At 33.4% G+C, this 20,898-nt stretch overlaps 1 protein-coding gene across 1 annotated transcript in view; it reads left to right on the forward strand.

Annotated features, from left to right (window-relative positions):
• NBEA (neurobeachin) overlaps positions 1 to 20,898 on the forward strand; it is a 479,458-nt gene that overhangs the window by 185,286 nt on the left and 273,274 nt on the right. Inside the window, exons 31-33 of the mRNA XM_065730203.1 lie at positions 10,749 to 10,903; positions 14,929 to 15,055; positions 18,602 to 18,729. Coding sequence (XP_065586275.1) covers positions 10,749 to 10,903; positions 14,929 to 15,055; positions 18,602 to 18,729 — 410 coding nt within the window. The remainder of the gene's footprint in view (positions 1 to 10,748; positions 10,904 to 14,928; positions 15,056 to 18,601; positions 18,730 to 20,898) is intronic.

Genomic DNA, 20,898 nt, shown 5'->3' on the forward strand with positions numbered 1-20,898 from the left:
CTCAGTTATCAAAGTTTCACTTCAGGGTAAGATGTGCAACTGACAACGTTTCTCTGGGAGAAGGTTAACCTGTTTTATAGTGGGCTCAACCTTAATCAGTGCAAAGATTTAACTTGTGCTGATGTGACTAGATTTTCTCATATAACAAGATTCCTGCAGTTTCTTTGTATTTTTTTTATCTAAATAAAAAATAAGAGAAATAGCAACTTAAAGGTATGCTAAAATATGTCTTGAAACTTACAACATAGTTCTTGCAAAAATTAGTTCCTCTGTAGCTACAAGAAATAAAATTCTGATAGGAAAATTGAAACAATTATCGATAAATTATGATTTATGAGAAAAATAAATAATCTGCATTTAAGAGGATCTACAAAAATGTCAGAATTGTCTTCATTAATGTCTTAAAAAATAACATTATGCAATCAATGTTTCCAGCGTAAAGTGTAAGAAGATGCATGACCATTTTGGAACAAAAGTGAAGCACTTTTTCATATGAATTGCATAGAAAAGCTGATGGCTTTTGTCTATATGTATAGATTAGTACAGAGGCTGCTTTTCTGAAGTAATTCCATAAACAATCAGCATCTGTTGTAACAAGGAAGATTGGATTGATATGGGAAAAGAGGAATGTGCTCTACTTGCAATTAATATCACCCTTTCTAATATTATTTTATCTCTTATAGCCATTTCAGAGGAAACCAATTTAGCAAGTGTTTCATTAAGAGTAAATTTCTTGCACATCAGTCTGCATGTGTTTTTTAGACTGACTTCAGTGAAAAATATTTTTTCCTTTCTGATCAGGAATTTTTCTTTCATCCTGTGTGAGGAGCCATCATATTCTGAAATTTGAGAAATATCTTTCTGTACATTAAGTAGTAAATAAATATATGCTGAACGCAGAATTAATAGCACATAACAGTGAGCACAGAAAGGTTACTTTACTGGAATCTATTCAGTTAAATTTCTACCTTGGTCATTGAAAAAAAAATTAGATGTTTATTATTAATTCACAAAATAAGAGAAACCTAAATTAACATGGTGGCATATTGCCTCACTAGATGTCCTTGCAGCCTTTAGGGAGAACTTAACAGCAAAATGATTGGAGTGATGAATTCAAATTCCTGAAGTACAGCTTTGTTAAAAAGCATTAAGTACTGCGCAGAGAGGATTACAGTAGGTTGACCACAATCTCTGTTTTGTGTGAGCACTTCCATTAGATCGTTCTTGAAAAAAGACAGCTGCTTACATACTGTGAACATCATTATAGATGTTCAAAAATAATTCCATAGAATTATGGAATTGTTTGAGACATGCTGCTTGTCTAGAGTTTACACATTTTGACAGACATTTCATACTTAATAGGTTCACTTGGGGCTTAGAAAGCATTGGACGTTCTTCTGTTGGTTGCTTTGTTTGTTCTTTTCTGTCCTCTTACCTGCTGACCAAGTTGTGATTCCATTGTTAACTGTACAAAATGCACAGCTGTATTTGTATCTTGGTTGTAGTGTATCTTGTGCTACATCAGCCTTTGGTATTATTTCTTTCCTCAGAAGAGAAAAAAACGAAAAGGTGGTTGTTAAAGCTGAGACAAAAAAAAAATCAATTGTATCAACTTTGTTAGGATATATATTTTTTTCTCTTAAGTAGAACATGTTACTATCTGATTTTATTAAGATGGGTCATTCTGTTTATTATAACCCACAACTGTGACAGCAAAACTGGCAGGTTTGGGCAGGTCCTACAGGCTCAGGAAGGGACACTACTGAGCTGTCATCATCTTCATAAAAACACTAGTGTTCTTAGCCCACAGGATGTCAACTTGCTGTTTGGACCTCATAGCTATATCCCTGAATGATGACCATTGTTCATGCATTGTTACTTCTGTACTCTGCTCATGGTTTTTAAGTGCTAAGATGAATTTTGTGGTAATCTATAGAGGTTGTTTTTTTGGGTTTTTTTTTTTTTTTTTTGCTTTTCAAAAGGAGAAGCAGAGATCCCAACCCTGAAATTTTCAAGTTGGAGTTGGAAACAAAAGTTGTTCAATAATAATGTATTTAATTAGATTTAATTAAAATATGAATTGAGAAACCATTGTGGCTTTTAGCTGTGATGTTTATGAATGTTTTATGTTTTCTGTTGCCTCTACTATTCTAATCAGCATTGTAAAAATGAAAATAGTTACAGGTTGGTTGGTTGTCAGTGCTTCTTCCTATCAATAGACTTGTGTTTACTGGTATGAACTAATAATCAAAATAATATATACTGTGTATTTTTTTAGAGACTAGTGCTATGTCTGTGGATCATATGTTTGTAGGTTCTGCTTCTGTAGTTTATGCATATTTTGGTACTTCACTGAACCTTGTGGCCACTGATCGTGTTTATCCTCTCTGGGGAGAATTATCAGCAATAGAGTATATTGTTTTGCCAGGTTTTATTTGGTTCGGTTCAGGTTTTTTGTTAGCTTTCATAAAATACACACAGTCATTCTGTATTTATAAGAAAATCAAGATTGCAGAAATGTATTTTTCACTTTAATTAACAGGTGCTCTTAGTGATTTTTATTAATATTATTCATTTTATGTTTACATGTAGATGACTACATGCTAATAGAAGAGTTGTGGTAATAAATAATTACCAGAAAATTAAGAATATCTTTGTTATTCTGAAGGCTTTTTTTAGCTATAATTGCTCATTTTATATGCAGGAAAATAACACATGAAGCAAACTCCAATAAATAGCCTTCAAGTTAAGAATTCTATTTTATCATTCAATATGATGCATTTTGCTCTGCACATTCTTGCAGTTGCACATGGTTAATATGTTCACAAAAGTCACTGTCTAACACACTGCAGTGCATTCTTGGAGTTTGTGCAGTTATAAATGAAATATAAAAGCAGAAAATGTGTCCAACGTGTTTTATCGAGCAGGACTTCTGTGCAGTTAATGTATGCAGCCATTCAAGCACTATTGAATGTAAATGATGAGGTGATATTGATGAAAGGAGGGGATTGAGGTCTCAGGGGGCGCTGATGACGGATTGAACAGAAGCGGCCTTGCCCTGAACGTAACTCAAGTCTGTCGTCTTCACTGCTCAAAGCCATAATGGGAGGTGGCAGTCTGAAATGAGTTGCCACGGCAAAGAGTATTATTTTTGAAATGCTTTCACACAAATCACTAGGCCCTGCATACAACTTAGTTTCATGCTTTAATGTCATCAGGAGGCACAAATTGGTGTGTCTAATTGTTTGCCACCTGCCAGCAAAATGAGCTGCCAGCCAGCCAGACGGGTTTGATTGTCTGTCAGTGATTCAATAGATTGAGAGTGACAACATCAAAAATTTCACTTCAAACTCTGGAGCTCTGAGCAGCTTTTCAGAGACCTCTTCCCCACAAGTGCTTCTGGACAACTGCATTTTTCAATTAGTTTCCTATATATTGCTGCCTTCTGCCTCATCTGTCTTAAGGTAGCTGTAATTACATTATGAGCTATATAAACAGATTTCTGGGGCACGTGAGCCCAGATTCTCAACGTTATGACATGTCTTTCAATGTCAAACAGAATTCCTTGAAAATGGCATCCGAGATGACATTTTTAGAAACAAACAAAGAAGGGTTATTTCACCTAGATTTGCAACTAATGGAGCATAACTCACCAATAATTCCTCTGTGCATTCTCATCTTCCATCTGACAAAAATCAGTATCTGTTATTGATTTTAGGGTTTGGGGACTTCCTTGGGTTTTAGTCAATTTGAATTTGTCCCACTAGACAACTCAAACCACTAACGTTTGTGAATTTATTTCTGATTCTACTCAGGACTGCATTCTAAAGTTTACACTTTTTTTTTCCACTCGACTTTTTTCCTAGTAGACAGCTGTTAGAACAAAGCTGTTTTTGAAACTGAGAGTGCTATTGCTTGTACCTTTTTTTTTTTTTTTCAAAATGAGATAATTTATATATATCTTCTGTACTTAGCAGAATGACTAAATAGGAAGCATTCTTATATAAGCTGAAAACACTGAGTTCCTGGAAGTGAGATCAGTTATTTTTCTCTCTATAAAATATCTTATTTACCATTAAGCACTACATTATCACTTTCTAAATTGGAATGTTATGGAGTTTTATAGTTTCAATGCTTAGTAAATTCTTTACAACCACATCTTGAAATATTTTGAAGGACCCCTATTTTGAAGTATTTTAAACTTGTTTTTTGTTGATGGTTTGTTTTTGGTTTTCCATAGAATGTCCTTGGGCTTAGAGGTATTTATAGGATTAAGAAGGTGGACATTATGTGAAACTCAGTCAGATATGTTCTGTCAGATAGCATGAAGAACAAAGGTATTTTAAGGTACACTTAAATAGATTACTATGTTTGTTATACATAGACTATATTTGGAAGTATTACTCAGTCTCTGTGTTTTGGTGTAACATATATATATATATTTATATATATATTTTACTGATCGACAGAATAGGAAAAGGACAAAACTTTCTGAGAAAAGAAGTGCTCATGTGAAGAAGTTCAGTAATGATCTGTTGTATTATCAATCATCTTTGGAAGATTGCTGCTATACATTGATCTATATCAATAATTTAAATAAAATATCTAAGTTAGTACACTACAATCCTATTGTTGCCATTAAATTCTCTAGAACGTGGTAAAAAATAGCTCTGGTATTCCTGAAAATTTTAAGGAATGAAAATGAGCTATGAATAAATATGTTTTAGTCTTCTCCCAGTGGAAAACATTGGCCTTTATAGTAAAGACTTAAGAGCTCTTCACTCTCTGTTTCCTGAAGTAGCAGTTAAAATACATCCGAAAGAATGGGAAGTATGGTTTCAGATCCTGTTAGACAAAGAAGGGAGATAAAGTTGCATTGTCTGTATTCCTGGACAGTGCCTTAGTCTCTGATGAACTAAATAAAATAGAGGAAAATGTGGAAGGGCTACTGCATCCCAGCTGTCCATTTAGAATAACTTCATCCTATATTTATTAATAGGCTTGATTCAACCAAAATTTGGTATATGAATCCTCGAATGTTTTTCATCAAGCTATTATCATGTTCCTTTTGTATGTCATTTAGCAATCTGTGCACAAGCAGCTCTTTCAGATTTCTTATAATCTGTGTGGTGGGCATCTTTCCATAGTTAGGGCACAAAATGTTAGCTATTATTTATCTGAAGTTTATGTAAGTTTTATCAGGAGAAGTTAGCATCTTTTTATTCTATCATATGATACAGTAGATATACAGCTGAAAATTATACTGGATTTCTGTCTTGCTTTTTTACCTGCATGTAGGCCTATATAAAATTGATGTTAAATTTGTATTGACTTTTAGAGAACTGCTGCTTTTAAGTGCTCGATTTTCTTATTGTTTTTTTACACCGTAGATACATGATTACATATGTTCCTCAGTTGTGGTCATCTCATAATATCTGCTACTGTTTTTTTCTTTATTCAGTAATTTTTCTGGCATTTAATATTTTACATTTAGTTTATACTCTATTCAGATTCTACAAACTTATTACATTGTAGTATTGTAGTATTTCCAGTTTCTCTATTCAGCCATGACCATTCATCTTTCTTGTTAGATTTTTATCTCTTAATGTTGTTTTCCTTGCTTCTTGTCAATATTTTGTCTTATTTTAGATGCTTCGATTAATTTCTCCTAAACGCAAGGGAGGTACAAGGGACTGCAAATCTCACTGGGGGTGAACACTAAGTTTCCTGCTTGATCTTAGAATAAAATCAAATGCCTTCATTTCCTTATTCTAAAACCGCCCCTGAGATTATTCACTTCCTTTATTTAGAAGAAAAGTGAATTTTCTTTAGTAGATTAGAAACACATTATAAAATTTGGGAGTCTTGGTGAATACATTGTATAAAATAATTTAAAAATCAGTAACTGGATATTCAGCACTACGATTTCACTTGCACAAGCCTCAAAAATTATATAGTTCTGTGATTCTTACACGTTCTTCAGCATACCTCACATTTCCTTATCCAGTTTTTCTACTCTATGACTGTTGACTCTGAGTTACATCTTTCCTTCTCAACTTCAGATGAATCTTATCTTAATGCAGTCATCCTAACTGAAGGTTGTTTAAAGTTGGATTCAAAATGTGGTATTAATACATGCTAACAAAGAAATATTACAGATTTGAACCACAGTCTGAGGCTTAAAACAGGAACAATGAGTAGTCAGCAGTATACATTTTTCATGATATACTGAACATATTTATAGGTATGACGATTGCCCATAACTTTCAGAGAAGAATTGCTAATATTTATTTTCGGAGATTAAATTAATCTAATTGTAGAAGCAAGGTAGATGCAACATTGCAAACAAATTGTCCACCATTTTCGACTGCGATCTCTTCTAAAACATTTGGCAGAAGTTGCTGTTTGACACTGAATACTTCTGTGAAAAATGTTACTGATGCCAGTACCGCTTTTTGAAGAGTATTTCTGGAAAATTGAAAATTGTTTGTTCTGGAAGGAATATTAAAGAGCCCAGTCTAGTTCTACTCCACTGATATGTAGCAGTGCCTCCCAGCAGCTCAGGCTGCCCAGGGCCCCATCCAACCTGTCCTTGAGCGCCTCCAGGGATGGGCACCCACAGCTTCTCTAGCAGCTGTGCCAGGACTTTGCCAACCTCTGAATAAGGAGTCTTCCTAATATCTAATCTAAATCTACCTTCTTTCCGTTTAAAACATTAACCCTTGACCTTCCCTGACAAGAATCTTTCCCTATGTTTCTTGTAGGACCCCTTTAGCTACTGAAAGGCCACAATAAGGTTACCCTGGAATCTTCTAATCTTCAGGCTGAAAAACCCAAACTCTCTTAGCTTGAGAGAAATCCTTCTACTTTCTGCTGCAGGGGAAGGAGAGTAGGGGCAAGAATATTAATTTAGCCTTAAGAGGTTTCATGTATCCCAGAAGAGTGTACAGCAATTCTAGATTGTTTGCTGCTGCTTAGCTAGATAGTACAAGACATCCAGTATAGGAAGATTGTCTGACCTCTAGACTGACCAGAGTGATTAAGGTTGAGGGCATTTGGATTTTAAAATGGAGAAGAGATTCAGAATGTGGATCAGAATGAGAGAGAGAAAATATACTGCTGTACAAACTGAACTGTCTGTCACTGGCACTGAGTAGATAAAAATTTAAGATAATTTAAGAACATTTTTTTCAGTTTAAACTTTTTTTTTCAGTTCCACATATTAATGGTGTAATTTTCAATCTAAACATTTCACGTGAATTACTAAACCATGGACAAATTCTGTAGCCATTTGCTGAGATTATTTAATGCACTGTGTGAGTGGTTTTCAGGTTGAACCAGCACTCATGTTAAACATGATGTGAATTACGATTACTTCAGACCTAGATGTAGAATTTGAAAAAGACACTCAGAGCAGCAGAATAATCATTAGTATTTCTTATAATTTCTCACACATTTCTTTTTAGAATTGCAAAATACCTCATGAACTGAGGAAGAAAATTAGTTGCTAGAGTCAATTGCTACTAAGCCTTTCCTGACTAAGTCATTGAACATTTGGGACTGGAATTGTGTGGTGCAGAGAAAAGTGAACCAATTTGGAATGAAGTCTGATATATGTTGTGTAAAACAAAGCCTAAAAAGAAATGTCAGAATTACATATGGTATTTTCTCCTAGCCCATAGATTTCTGTTCCATCATGAGAGAAATATCTGAATGTCTGTCAGAGTTGAATATAAGGCATCTATCACATTAAATTTCTTTCATTCATATTATCTTCAGGTAAATAACTGCACCTTTCATAAATTTGCTTTTGCCTTCCACTTTCACCATCTGAGTCTGGGCCATCTGAGTGGTTTGATTAAAAGAATTTTGTTTTGTTTTGTTTTTAACATGAAAGCAGTCAGTTATTTCACTTTTCTTGCTCTGCTGCTACTTTGATTGTTTTGCTCTTTTTTTTTGGTTGTTCTTTCTACTATGTTGTTCATGTGTCTACTTAGTCTCCTTCATCTGCATGTTATTCTGTATATTCACTCACTTTGTCTTGTTTTATTAGTAGAAATGAGACATTTTGACAAGATTACCATGTATGACATGTCAGAAAAATACATTTTCTTTCAGGCTAGGTTGATTGTGTGTCACTGATATTACATACTCTTGTGGCAAACATGTTTTTCATGATGTTTATTCATAATTTTAAATTTAATAACACCTGACCTGTCTTCATGTTCTAATTCATACCATAAAAGAACATAATCCACATGTAGAACATTAGTACTTGTGAGACATGGGGGAAAGGCTGTCCTTTTTTTGCGAAGGGAACTCAATTTCTGTTTTAATCTACTCTCTTAATAAAATAGTTTCCTAAAATTTCTGTTGTGTCTGAGGAATGAAGTTGATATAGATGGCCCTTGCTTTGCAATGTTAGATGATCTTTCAGATGCTGTGAAAGACCAATGAGCTCTCTGAAGCTAAAGAGAGAGACTTCAAATTTTGCTTCATATTTTTTGGAAAGATATTAAAGAAATAGGAAATAGTTTTGTAACAGTGTGTCAGCAATTTAACAGGTTGAAATAGGAGACCTTGTAGGATGAGAAAATATTGTACTTAAAAATAAAATAAAGCAACTAAACAGATCTCACTCACACTCTTATCTCACATTTGCTAGCACTAGAGTGCATCCATGTACGGGTCCACTTTCTGATGCAATGATGAGTGCGACATGGACACCTTCTTCTTTTTCATATCTTCTGTTGTTTTTTTTTTGTTTGGTTGGTTTTTTTATATATATATATATATTGTTACAGATTTGTGGATATTTTTGTTACCCTTTGGGAGCTCTCAACAATATCCCTGTGCGTCCTAACCTCTGTGCGTCATTCGGTCTCCAGTTCTGGGTACCTTTCTACGCACGTTCTTAGGCTGCTTAATATATGCACCATTAACGTTGGGCAGTCTGAGATTGCTGTGTGTTTTCTTCTTGTGCCTCAGCACACAGATGTCATAGGATGGTTGAAGTGAGAAGGGACTGATGGAGATCACCTGGCCCAGCACCTGCTCCTGCAGGGACACCCAGAGCAGGGCACGCAGTTCTGTACAAAGATGCTGTAGTTAAGGAATGATTTTAGTTTCCTTTTGAAATTAGTGTAATCAGGAGATACTCTTGCTTCAGATTCAGGAGATTTCTTTTGTTTCTGTGGCACTGTAGGGACTCTGCTCTTGTCAATACCTACTCGATATTCTTGAACTCAAGTATTCAAATATTTGAGAAATGAGTTTTCTGTCGAAGAATTGATAGAACTAGAGATATTTTTGGTGGACAGGAGCTAATCTTAGGAAATTTCATATTGTTACATAGTAGATTAATCTACTACTCTACTTTATCAATAGCTATTGAATTCTGCAAACTCATCTTCTCCTAAAGCAAACGGAAGGAGACAGAAAGGCATCAATATGCCTAGATTTACTTTTCTGAAATACTTGCTTCAGAGTAGTCTTAAAATTAAACTCTTAAATTACTCTTTTAAGAAAAGAGTAAAGAAAAATTGTTGCTTATGAACACATTGTACACTGCCATCAAGAAATCATAAAAGAATAACAGTTGTACATAACTTTCTTAATGGCATCATTAGTACAGTTTGCATCACTAGGCCTTGAATTAAAATCCAGCAGGGCTGACGATTTAGAATTATGTAAACAAACTACATTACAATAAAGCTAAATAAAAGAATGTAAGTTCTACATCTTTTAATCCGTTGTGTGCTATCATAATTAGGTAAAAGTGTAATAAAATAACTCCTAAAGGAACTACAGAAAAATGTGGCCTGATTACCCCAAAATAGTTTTCTTCCTACTTTATTTGGTTTCACTTCTTAGTTTTAAATGGAAATGTAGTCGTTTAAATGGAAAATATGTGTGATGACTACAAATCTTTTTTTTTTTTTTTACATTTATTTATTATTTGAATAAGTATTATTTGTTTCAGACTTTGTTCTCACTCAGGTTTTCTACTGAAATAGAGGAGTTTTTGTTGTTGTTGCTGTTGTTTTTCGGAGCAGGTATTTTTTGTAAATAATTACTAAATGGAAAAATGTGAATTTATCTGTCTGCATTATGCAGTTCTGTGTTGATTAAATGAATGTCCTATAAACTTTTCCTCCTTCTTCCCTTCTAATCAATGTAACAAGTCTTTTGGTTTTGAGATTTGAAAGAAAAGAGTGCTTTAAGATTACATAAGAATATGTGAATGTTTGTTCAGATGCCTGTGTATGTGTGTGTACAGTATGTGTGTGTACAGTATGTGTGTGTGATATACGTCTTCTGTTAATACATGGAAAGCATGTCCTCTTCTAAAATGCTTACAAATTCTCAAGGCTGCTTTTTAAATATTATTTTTAAATGAGCATGATATCCATGTTCTGTGATTAAATGTTTAATTGTAGTACACTGACATAGTATCTTAACACTTCCTTTACAAATCTAGGACACAGGTGCTCTTAGCATTGTCAATAGCTTATCAAATGATGTTTCCATTTTGGAGGCACTAAAAGAGAAATTAAGTTTCTCAGCATCACATAAAACTGCAAACAGTCAGTTGACATAGTCTTCATCTACCCAGAAAGATTAAGGAAATTGCCATTATTATGTGTTCTTACCAAGAGCATTATAACAGAGCGTAATATCATAACAAACAGAAGTTCTTGTTAACTCTGCTGTAGAGTTTTCATAATCTTCTGTTCCTTTTCCTGCAGGAGTGTGGTAGTGCCAGTGAAGAAGCCCCCACCGGGTAGCCTGGCTGTGACCACAGTAGGAGCTGCCACAGCAGGGAGCGGGCTGCCACCGGGTAGTACACCTAATATATTTGCTGCAACGGGAGCTACACCAAAAAGTATGATTAATACAACAGGTATTGTCCTTAAATATTTTTGTGACCCTCATTTTTCCTGTCTGTGCTTTGGTTTTGTTGTTTTCAGTGATTTTTTTTTTTTTTCAGCCATCTTTTCTGTTACTGTTTTTGTACTTTTCAAAAAAAAAAAAAATAGCAAGATGAAATATTGGTTAAATATTGTCCTTTGTTAGTTACAGAATTTTCTCTTGGCTTATGTTTATTATTTTATACTCCACATTGGACTTGTGCAGCTTTTAATAAGTTGAAAATTCAAGTGAACTAGCTTTTCCAGTGCTCTGTGGTAGAGGATGCTTGTATGATATATAACAATAAATACCTCCTCATGCATGAAAGAAATTACTAGATAGAAACTACTAGATAGGCAAATGTAATACATTGTGGAGTTCAATATTTTTTGTCAATAAAAAATATTCTATGGTTTTTGGAAGGTTTTTTTAAGATCCTACCTAATTCCAGTGTGTCTTCTCAGTAACAGTTTATTGTGACCTATAGGAGTAGATAACTTAATTATTTAAAATAGGAACAGTAGAATTGTCTTTTATGAAAAAGCCCATTCACCATGGATGCTGTGGTTTCCTACCATAAATGAATCCTTACTGTGAGAGAAACTGATGTTTACTTAAACTCCTTCAAAATGTCTGGCTTTGCTATGTTTTCTTTCTAAACTAAGCAAAAGCACTTGAGAGAAGAGCTCTCTTCAAGGATATCACAACTGCTGTCAGAGGTTGAGAAAATGAAAATCTCCCTGGGGTTGCAGAAAATGAGGGGAAAGCTTTTGGCATCTTTCTACTTTGTGGAACAGTATGAAGACACACACATTTTTCTTCTTTCCTTTTGCAGATTACCTTTAATACCTGGTAATAGAACTTTTTTTTTTTTTTTTAAGGATAAAAAAAAAATCTAAATATCTAATAATCCTAAAGCAGATGGGAGTAATAGAGGTTCTGAAAAATGTTATCATTTCTATAAATGCATTCTTTTTTTATAGCCACTTCTGTTAATCTTGAATGGATTTCCTTTTAGGTCCTCTTGTATCATGCAAAAAATATTCTTCAATGAAAATCTTGTTTTCCAAATTGTATTGAGTAGTGTGAGCTTTTCAGTCTCCTCATTGATTAAAGATCTGGAGTGTTTTGGCTGGAATGTAGTAGCTCTTCTTTGTAAGTAATAGCATTTAAAAATGAGTCATCCCTGATACCACTGTTGGTAGAGGACAGTCTTTCAGATACCACAGTTCACTGTGGATAAAAGGTTTGGGTTTTTTTTCCTTGTTTTGATTTTTTTTCTTATAGATCTTACTGTACTTTTTTTTTTCTGTCAATTTTTTGTTTTGTTTTATTTTAGTGCAACAGTTTCTGTCTCCCAGTCTGTAGGTTAGTTTGATTTCTGGAAAGTATTGATTAGATGAAACTCCAGCAAGTATCAGATCTAATTAGTGAGAACTATAAGTGTGTCAAACTTCTTGTGATCTTATTTGGAAAAGTCTTTTATGCTTGAATTGATTAATTGATGATCAATCAATATTGAAATATTGATTAATTCTCCAAAGAAATAGTTTCATATATATGTATTTCCTCTTTAACAAATGTTTAAAGGTTTGAATTTATTATCAACAGTTTAGAAATGCTGAATGCATTAATGGCAGTAAAAACTGCATAACATTGAAAATGTGTAAGCATTAAATTAAAATGCACATTTTGTGATTTTTAACTAAGTTGAAACAATGACCATATATGTCAGTGTTTGAGATGTAGATGTCAATTATCCAGATGTTTTCTGGTTTATATACTTGTAGACTCTGTGAGATTATCTATATAATTAGTGACTTTAAAGTAGTAAAGAGAATGTCATTAAACATCAGAGATTTTTACTATTGAAAAAGGAACATTATACAATTTTTTTAGAAACACTAGGTGTCCCTCCAAACCTATTTACGGCTGATTTTACAGTATGTCAAAGATATCGTGCCAATGTGATTTTAAATTTGAGATCTGTTCTTTGCTGGACTTCTGAGGAAGGTGTGGGGTTTTTGTTTGTTTGTTTGTTTGAAGTTATTCATGGATTGGAATCAGTGTTTATGTCCTATCTGTTATCACTGTCATAGTCAATGTCACTGTCATGATGTAATGAGATGTGTGTTACTGAAACCCTTTCAGTGCTTTGAGTGTTTCTGTTGAGAGATTTCCTTTCTTCATTTAAGAATCTATTTCTGCTGTTATAGAATTTATTTCTGCCCAAATTCTCAACACTGTATTGGAACATGTAGTCCTTGATCTGTTTGACCTTCTCTGCTGCGGGCATCACATGTTCAGTAACTTAGCAAATATTCTTTTTAGATAAAATCCATAATGAGAAAAACTTTGGAAGGAGATGAGAAGTAAAATTTTGTCACTTATGTATATAAATATGTATATTATCTAAATGTGTAAGTAACATAAATACGTGGGCATGCATACACACATATACATGAAGCTCTAATCTTGCTATGCAGTTTTTTTTAAGCTCCCACAATCCCAGCTAAGTTAGTGTTGTTCCTAGGCCAGGAGAGATGACCCACCTTGTATTTTTGTTTCCTTCTCAATGTGTTTGGGTACATTTGCACTTTGTTTTCAGTCTAAGCCTGAACCTTGTATGTAAGCCATAATCAACCTCTCACGCTATTAAAACTGTAAAGTAAATCATAATATATCACTTCCTAGTCTAAATCCTGAACCTACCATTATCTTTATAGCCCAACAAAGCCTACTTCATTTTGATATTGTTTTGAATATAACTTGTTTTAGTTGTTTTTAAAGAAAATTTCACTATTACCAGCATTTGACCTCAGCTTCATTCCAAGTGGTCTGCTTAAGCAGTATAACTGTCAAGGCTTCCTAAGATTTTAGTTATTATTTGTAAGAAGCTGAATAAAATGCATGTGTATATATATGCAGATATTTACACCTGTATCTTAATTACTAACACTGACCAGCAGCAAGGAGTTACCAATCATCATTTAAAAAAATGTTAGAGCAATGTGTCCCTAAGCTTCAGTTTCTCAGTTTCCTCCACTTTTCATTGCTAACTTGGCTAAATCTTCCTCATTGCTTGTCACCCTCATCTCCAGCAGCACAACCTTCCCTCCAACTACACATTGTTGTAGATACCTGTGTTACCATGATGTGTTACACGGTGACTGCGCAGCAGAACACTGACAGCATTTATCAGGATTCTCTTGCTACTGCTCGTGGCCACTGTATGCCTTTACTGTTTTGCTTCAGAGAGTCTGAACTCACAGTGCCGTTTCAGCAAACATGATAGATTGGCATTTAGAGTCTAAGTTTAGCCCTTAGCTCTGACCCAGATCACGTAAAGTAAAATGTACACTCTGTCTGCATCTTTTTTTCTGGGCAGCTGTTCACAACCCATTGAAATGATATCCTCACTGCCCTCCCTGCTTTTAGGGTCTAAAATTTTTTCCTGACTTGAGGAAAGAAACTGAAAAAGTAAAACTTAGAATCTTGTTACTGTATTATTATTCTTTCGAACACTGCTTTCCACCATTATTTGTTGAAGGAATGTGCATTTTATATTTTCTCTGTTATTTTTTCAAATTTCTATTTTATTTTCTGCCTATAGTTGCAACTGGGCAGCCAAGAAGTGTGTATATATAGAAAAAAATATAATAGTTAAGCTTCCATTCTCCACTCAAGCTCATCTTAAATATACCTCTATTTTAGAAAGATCTTGCTTTACATGATGATGTAAAAATATTTTCATCTTTGGAATATAATTTGGGAATAATGAAAATGAGGTAAGGACTTATTTTGCCTGACTTTCACTAGTTATTTAAGTTTCTTATAACTGTACCAACAAAAATAAGGTATTAATTTATATTATACTCACATTGAATGTTTTTAATTGTTTTAGAAAAAGTAACACTATTTTCTTACTTAAAAGTAAATTAATAAGAACTATATTAAAACTCTCTAAAAGCTGTATTTTTTCAGATTGAATTAAGACCTGTATTTTTTGGGGAACAGGTGCAGTAGACTCAGGATCTTCTTCTTCCTCTTCGTCATCCAGCTTTGTGAATGGTGCTACCAGCAAAAATCTCCCAGCTGTCCAAACTGTTGCTCCAATGCCAGAGGATTCAGCTGAAAACATGAGGTACATGAGTTCTAACTTTTACTATTATCATTTCTCCTCCTACAACATCATACATACAAAATAGTATTGAAAAATATATATGTATAAAAATGTATTTCAGGTTCTTTCTTATGCCCTACCATAGTTATTCATATAATTCAATATATATTTACGAACTTGTTCAGTTCTAAGAATATACTAAAATAATATTTCACTGAAAATTCTAACTCCTTAGAACTATCCCACACACTAAAACATTGTTAAGAGTTATTTATCTGTTGACCAGTTATTTACAATTAGTGAAAGTAAAAATCAGAACACAAGCACAGTTGGGCAATTTGGCACTGGGAAGTTGAGAGAAAACCTCTTCTGAGCAAACAAAAGCCCTATTTAGGTTGGAGAGGGTGAAACCGGACATGCATTCATTCAGCTAACTAAAAGGCACACTAGATCTGAGTTGGTGTAGCAAGAGGAAAATGCCATGGAATAACTAATACTCCCTCAAAATTGCTCTCTAAAATTCCTATTGCATGCCTTTGTGTAATAGCTTATTTTACAGTACAATTTTAATACAATTTTAGATTCAGTTCATAAAATTGAAATAAGGATTTTCTTCTTCCTTGAGAAAGTAATGCATCCAATGATCTAGTAATGATCCATTGATCTATTTAATATCCAGATGATAATTGTAAGTGTTTGGGCTGCCCTGGATTATTTCTTTTCTTATGGACATTCATAAGTAGGCACACAGAACTTAAGCTTAACAACCAAATGTGTGAATGATGAACTGCTTGGCAAAGAGCAAATTGATTCTCCTGTAATTTCCCATTTAAAACTTATGCATTTGATAAGAGGAAAGTAAACCTGTATAACATTGAATAGCATGGTACTGTTCGGTGTAAAGTCCTGCCAAGGTGTAATTTAAATGGTTCAAATAGCAGTTAGTTTTTATGGTAGTGAATTTAATAATTTCCAAAATTCCTTGTCTTTGCATTCCAAAAAAATTTTATATGAAGAAGTGAGGTTTTTAGTTGGAATATTATCATTTCCCTTGACTGAATCACTGGTCTGTGGACTCTAGATTTTTATTTAGATTTTCATTTAGATTTAACAAAGAACTGTTTCAAAAGAGCTGTTCGAGTTCCCTGAAATTTATACTGTATATTACATGAGGTTTAATAATATCTGTTCATAGTATTCTTGGTAGGCTTTATGTAAACCTATTTTCATGGCTGAGGTAACCAAACTGCATGCCTAATTTTCTCTCTAGATGGAACTAAATCTCCTCCATTCCTGGTTTGTGATCAACTGCAGCACTAGCCTATAGGAACTCTTCCCAGTGTTATTTGCTTTTTTTGCTCAGTGCTTACTAATCTGATACTACTACCATGCTCTTTCAGTCTTCCCTGTCCCAGTTTAATACTTTTATGTATATAGGTATTATCATAATTTACTTTCTGATATGTGTTGACTTTAACTTGAAAAATAAATAATCTTGAATTTTGATGGTATTAAAATTTTATTTGCATTTAAGAATGTGGAGAATGCAAGTGGAAAGGAGAAAACTGTGTTAATTGCTTCAAAATATCCTTTAAAACTCTTAGTTCAGTCATGAAATCCCCAAAGAGAGTTTCCAAGTGATTGCAGAATGCATTATAAGATATAATAGACGTGAGAAGCAGCTGTAGTATCAGATAAGTCTCTCTGTCCTCTTTTGCTGTTCTTTGTGCATGTGTGTGAACCAAAAATTCAGTAGATGAGCCACCTGTTTTCCTGAATCATTTTTGTGTCTCTCTTTATGCTTCATTCTTAATTCTGTTTGTTATTTTTGAAACTGGAGGACCAGAACTCCAGTCAGTTTTCAACATGTAAATGCACCGGGGATTTATATCAAGGCAAACACTTTTTTCTTTTTTTCCTTTAAATCCATTTAAATATTAAATTCTGTCATTTGATATGCATTTTTAAAGAGTGCTAAACTTTGAACTCACATGTTCACAGAATACTATCCAAAATTCCCTGTTAATAGGTTCATAATATACTAAAACTGTCAGCAATCCATTAAATAGCAAGATGTTTATTATCATCCAAGGTGTTGATTAACAGGACATCCAAACCTTCCACGTCATTGGATTCTTAAATAGAAGTTGATCTTCCTTTAAAAACTTCCTAACATTTTTTTAATTGTACATAAAGTTATCAGAGTTAAATGAACTCTAAAATTAGAACCTTGTAAATTTACAGTGAAAGCATATTTTAAAACATAGCTTAGACGAGTCTTGATTAATTTAGCAGGTTTTTTATCTCTAGCAGCAAAATCTTAGGATAGATTCACGTTACAAATGAAAAACTCCAAGATCATCATCAGTGTTTCAAGTAGATCAAGAGAAGCTCTAGCATAAAACAAAGACTGTTGATATGAGAACCTCCTTTAGAATATTAGAAAAACAATATCTGAATTTGAAATGGGAAAGCAGCATGTTGAAAGAAAAGCTGTAGGAACTCAATAAAATCGCTTTAAGCTATTGAAAAAAAACTGTCAATATGTTTATAATGTCAACTTTGCTTTCAGATGTAGGAATATTCATGTGACCCAACTGAAAATGACTATGTTTATTTATAGTTTACAGATGGTAGATATGACTGAAAATTTAAAATTTAGTGCACCTTCTCTTATGTTCTTTTATGTCCAGTAAACATAACTTCTTCCTACTAATGTTTTCCTAAATGCCAATAATATTTTGGTCTTTTGATTACAATGCAAAGAAAATACTCCCTTCCACAAGCAGTCTGAAAGGGAATATACCAACATTCTGATTGGTAGATCATAATATGTACGTACTGTAATTTATATTTTTTGAGTAAATATTTATTTATCTGAAGCAATATTGAAAGTTTTTAATCTTGCCATAAGAGTTTCAGAGGACACAAGTCTTATGCCCTATCAAGATTTAAAGAGAAGAGGATACAGAAAGGAATCCAATTGACTTGTTGATTGCATTGCCTCAAGGCTGAAGAAAGGAACGTTGGTTTCTGTGAATCCTGTGCTAGGTCTTCCTCATGCATTTTCTGTCAACCATTTAAATGCCTGATGCTATTATTTGAAAGCTTGAAGAAAATAGTAAGACACTTGTGATTGCTTTACATGAATAAACACATTTCAAGCTTTCAAATGTATATAAAATATAAAGTGAGGTAGGTGCAAGGGTTACAATTGGATATCTTACCTTCCCATTATGTATAAATGATAAACTTTAAATTATAAACATTAATTGATGCACAATAAAATGTTGAATGATTCTTCTAATAATGATTCAAAGTGAGAATAGAATTTGTACATGTTTTGGAGTGCTCTGTAAATGCTGTAGAATTCGATGCTGCTGCACTGAAGGCACTGAAATGACTTTTTTGTTTAGATTAAGCGATTTCATCACCATAAAATCTAGTCAAATTGTGGTCTTCCTCTTCCCTAAAGAACCTCAGAACGACATTTAAAAACAGGTGTGGTTTGACATCATTTAACTTTCAGTTTTTAATTTTTTCTCAAATGTTTCTTTTTTTCCATAGTATCACAGCAAAGCTTGAGAGAGCCTTAGAAAAGGTGGCCCCTCTCCTGCGAGAAATTTTTGTTGACTTTGCCCCGTTTCTATCCCGAACATTATTGGGCAGTCATGGACAAGAGCTGTTGATTGAAGGTACTGTTTCCGTTACAAGATTATATTTGTTTTAGCTATTAGTATTCTGATATGAAAAATGTTACTTTTCAACGATTTTTGATAAGTAAATGAATTGGTTGTTAATGTCTTGTGGTTTCAATTACTCTCATTTAACTTTATTTGAAGTAATTTAAAACGTGATCTTTTGTTTCCACCTTTTTTTTTCCCGAGTTGCTGTGTAAGGGTACATCCTGTCACCTTGGAATGCAAAAACCTCTCCATAATGTGCTTTTTCATTCTCAGAATAGTTCTGTCCTTTTAATCCTGACTTTGAAAAACTAATGAAATGATACCATAAAAAAGTGTACTCAATTTTGTGGAAGAAAATAAACTGATGAATATGATCTAACATTATTGATATGTGCATCTAGATTTGGTAGGTCTGTTGGTAAAGAGCTGTCCCTAGGGAAATAAATAGCAATGATTGTTTGATTAAGAAAAGTATCCTTGAAAACGTTTGTTTGATTGTTTGTTTTGTTTTGTTTTTCTTTTTGAATGTAATGTCAGTGTTACTGCTACATGGTTATATAATTTGGGAAAACAAAGAAAGTAATGAATCAGTGCTAATGCTGCCAAAATATTGAATTGACATGAGCATGCGCTGTTCTTATATCATATATCCAGTGGCACATATTCAACAAAGTAATTTTTTTCCTTCCATAATTATTTTCACGCTCAGTACTGTTGTTTACCAAGAGGAAAAAGTATAGTGCAAAGCTTATAGTGTGTGAAGATCTATGCAAGAAAAAACACAAAGTTTTTGTTCAAGTATCAAAACTTCTATTATATGTGCATTTTCCCTTAACACTATACAGTATAGTCTTTCTAGGGTCTTAGTTATTATTCCTCACATTGGGCCTCTTCTGTTCTTAATGCTAGAAATATTTCACTTTGTGATTAAAATCCTTTAATTTATTTTTTTACTCTAGGTTTTTAATAACAAGGAATGGTAAAGTAACTATCATTCTCAGAAACCTTTTTAATAAAAAAGACATTTTTTATTGTTTATTTCATAGCTATGAGTAAGTTGCTGCTCTCACTTTAATGAGTTACTCATTGAGAACATTGAGGTGACTGTAAAATGTTTCATGGATTTTATCAAATCTTTCATTTCAGTGAAGTTCACTGCAAAATTTGTAGCAGATTTACCCTGTTTGACAATCATTTAGTTACACTTTAGGTTTTATACAATACTAAAATTGTCTTAGTTTCACCTCATATCTTTAATAGATTAACAAGTTCTTGAAAATTAGACATTCCTCCAACAGTTCCCTGCATATAATGTGACTGAAAAGCTTCCCATGGAAGACTTTTGCTGATTTGTTCCCAAAGAAAATAATATTCAGTACCGTAGTAGTGACTTCCTAACTTTTGTGTGCAGTTGAAGTGACCAGGCTGCAATGGTCTGGTCAATTCTAGAATGAATACCAAGACCACTCTTATCCAAAATCATTAACAATTCATGTTTGTTCATGTAAATTGGTAGCAGAGGAATCCCATCGCATTCAAGAACCCTATCTGATATTACACAACATAGTTTTTTGTAAAACTCTTCATCCATTTACTTACTGTAATAGTATTTTTTTTGTCTCTTTTCCCCAAACAAGTTATCTTTTCAAAGTATCTCACACTTCACATTTTTTCAAATATTTCATCCATTTTCCAAAGTGTTGTATACATGGAATGTGTCCTAATGATAGTTTAAAAGTGACTGATTTGCAGTTGACTGCAAATAGCTTCAAAGTATAGCAAAAACAGCCCAGTATTACTGTGGTTCATCAACAGAGGTTCTTTAGTGCCTCAGAGAACAGAAGTTGCAAAGGTTAAAGTTGTCTGTATAGAATCTAGTTGGAAACAAACATCAATATGTGTAGGCCACATATTTAAGCTTAACCGTACTCATTGTTGAGTTCCATTTAACACTTGCACAGGTATGTTTTCACTAACTTGAGTTTCCATATGTTCAGCAAATACCTTCCATGCAAAGTGCATTACAACATTTTAGCTTTTAGGTGAAAATGTTACAGGCAAGTGTAATATGATCTGTATCTAAAAGAAAAGTTATATCCTCTTTTTGTCAAGCACAGATAAGTAAAAATATTTTCAGTACAGCTTTACTATCTTAAACTGCAATAAATCCAATATTGA

The sequence above is a fragment of the Cyrtonyx montezumae genome, unplaced genomic scaffold (genome assembly GCF_038088225.1).
Source record: "Cyrtonyx montezumae isolate F1298 unplaced genomic scaffold, pur_monq_1.0 scaffold_12, whole genome shotgun sequence".
Taxonomy (NCBI): Eukaryota; Metazoa; Chordata; class Aves; order Galliformes; family Odontophoridae; genus Cyrtonyx; species Cyrtonyx montezumae.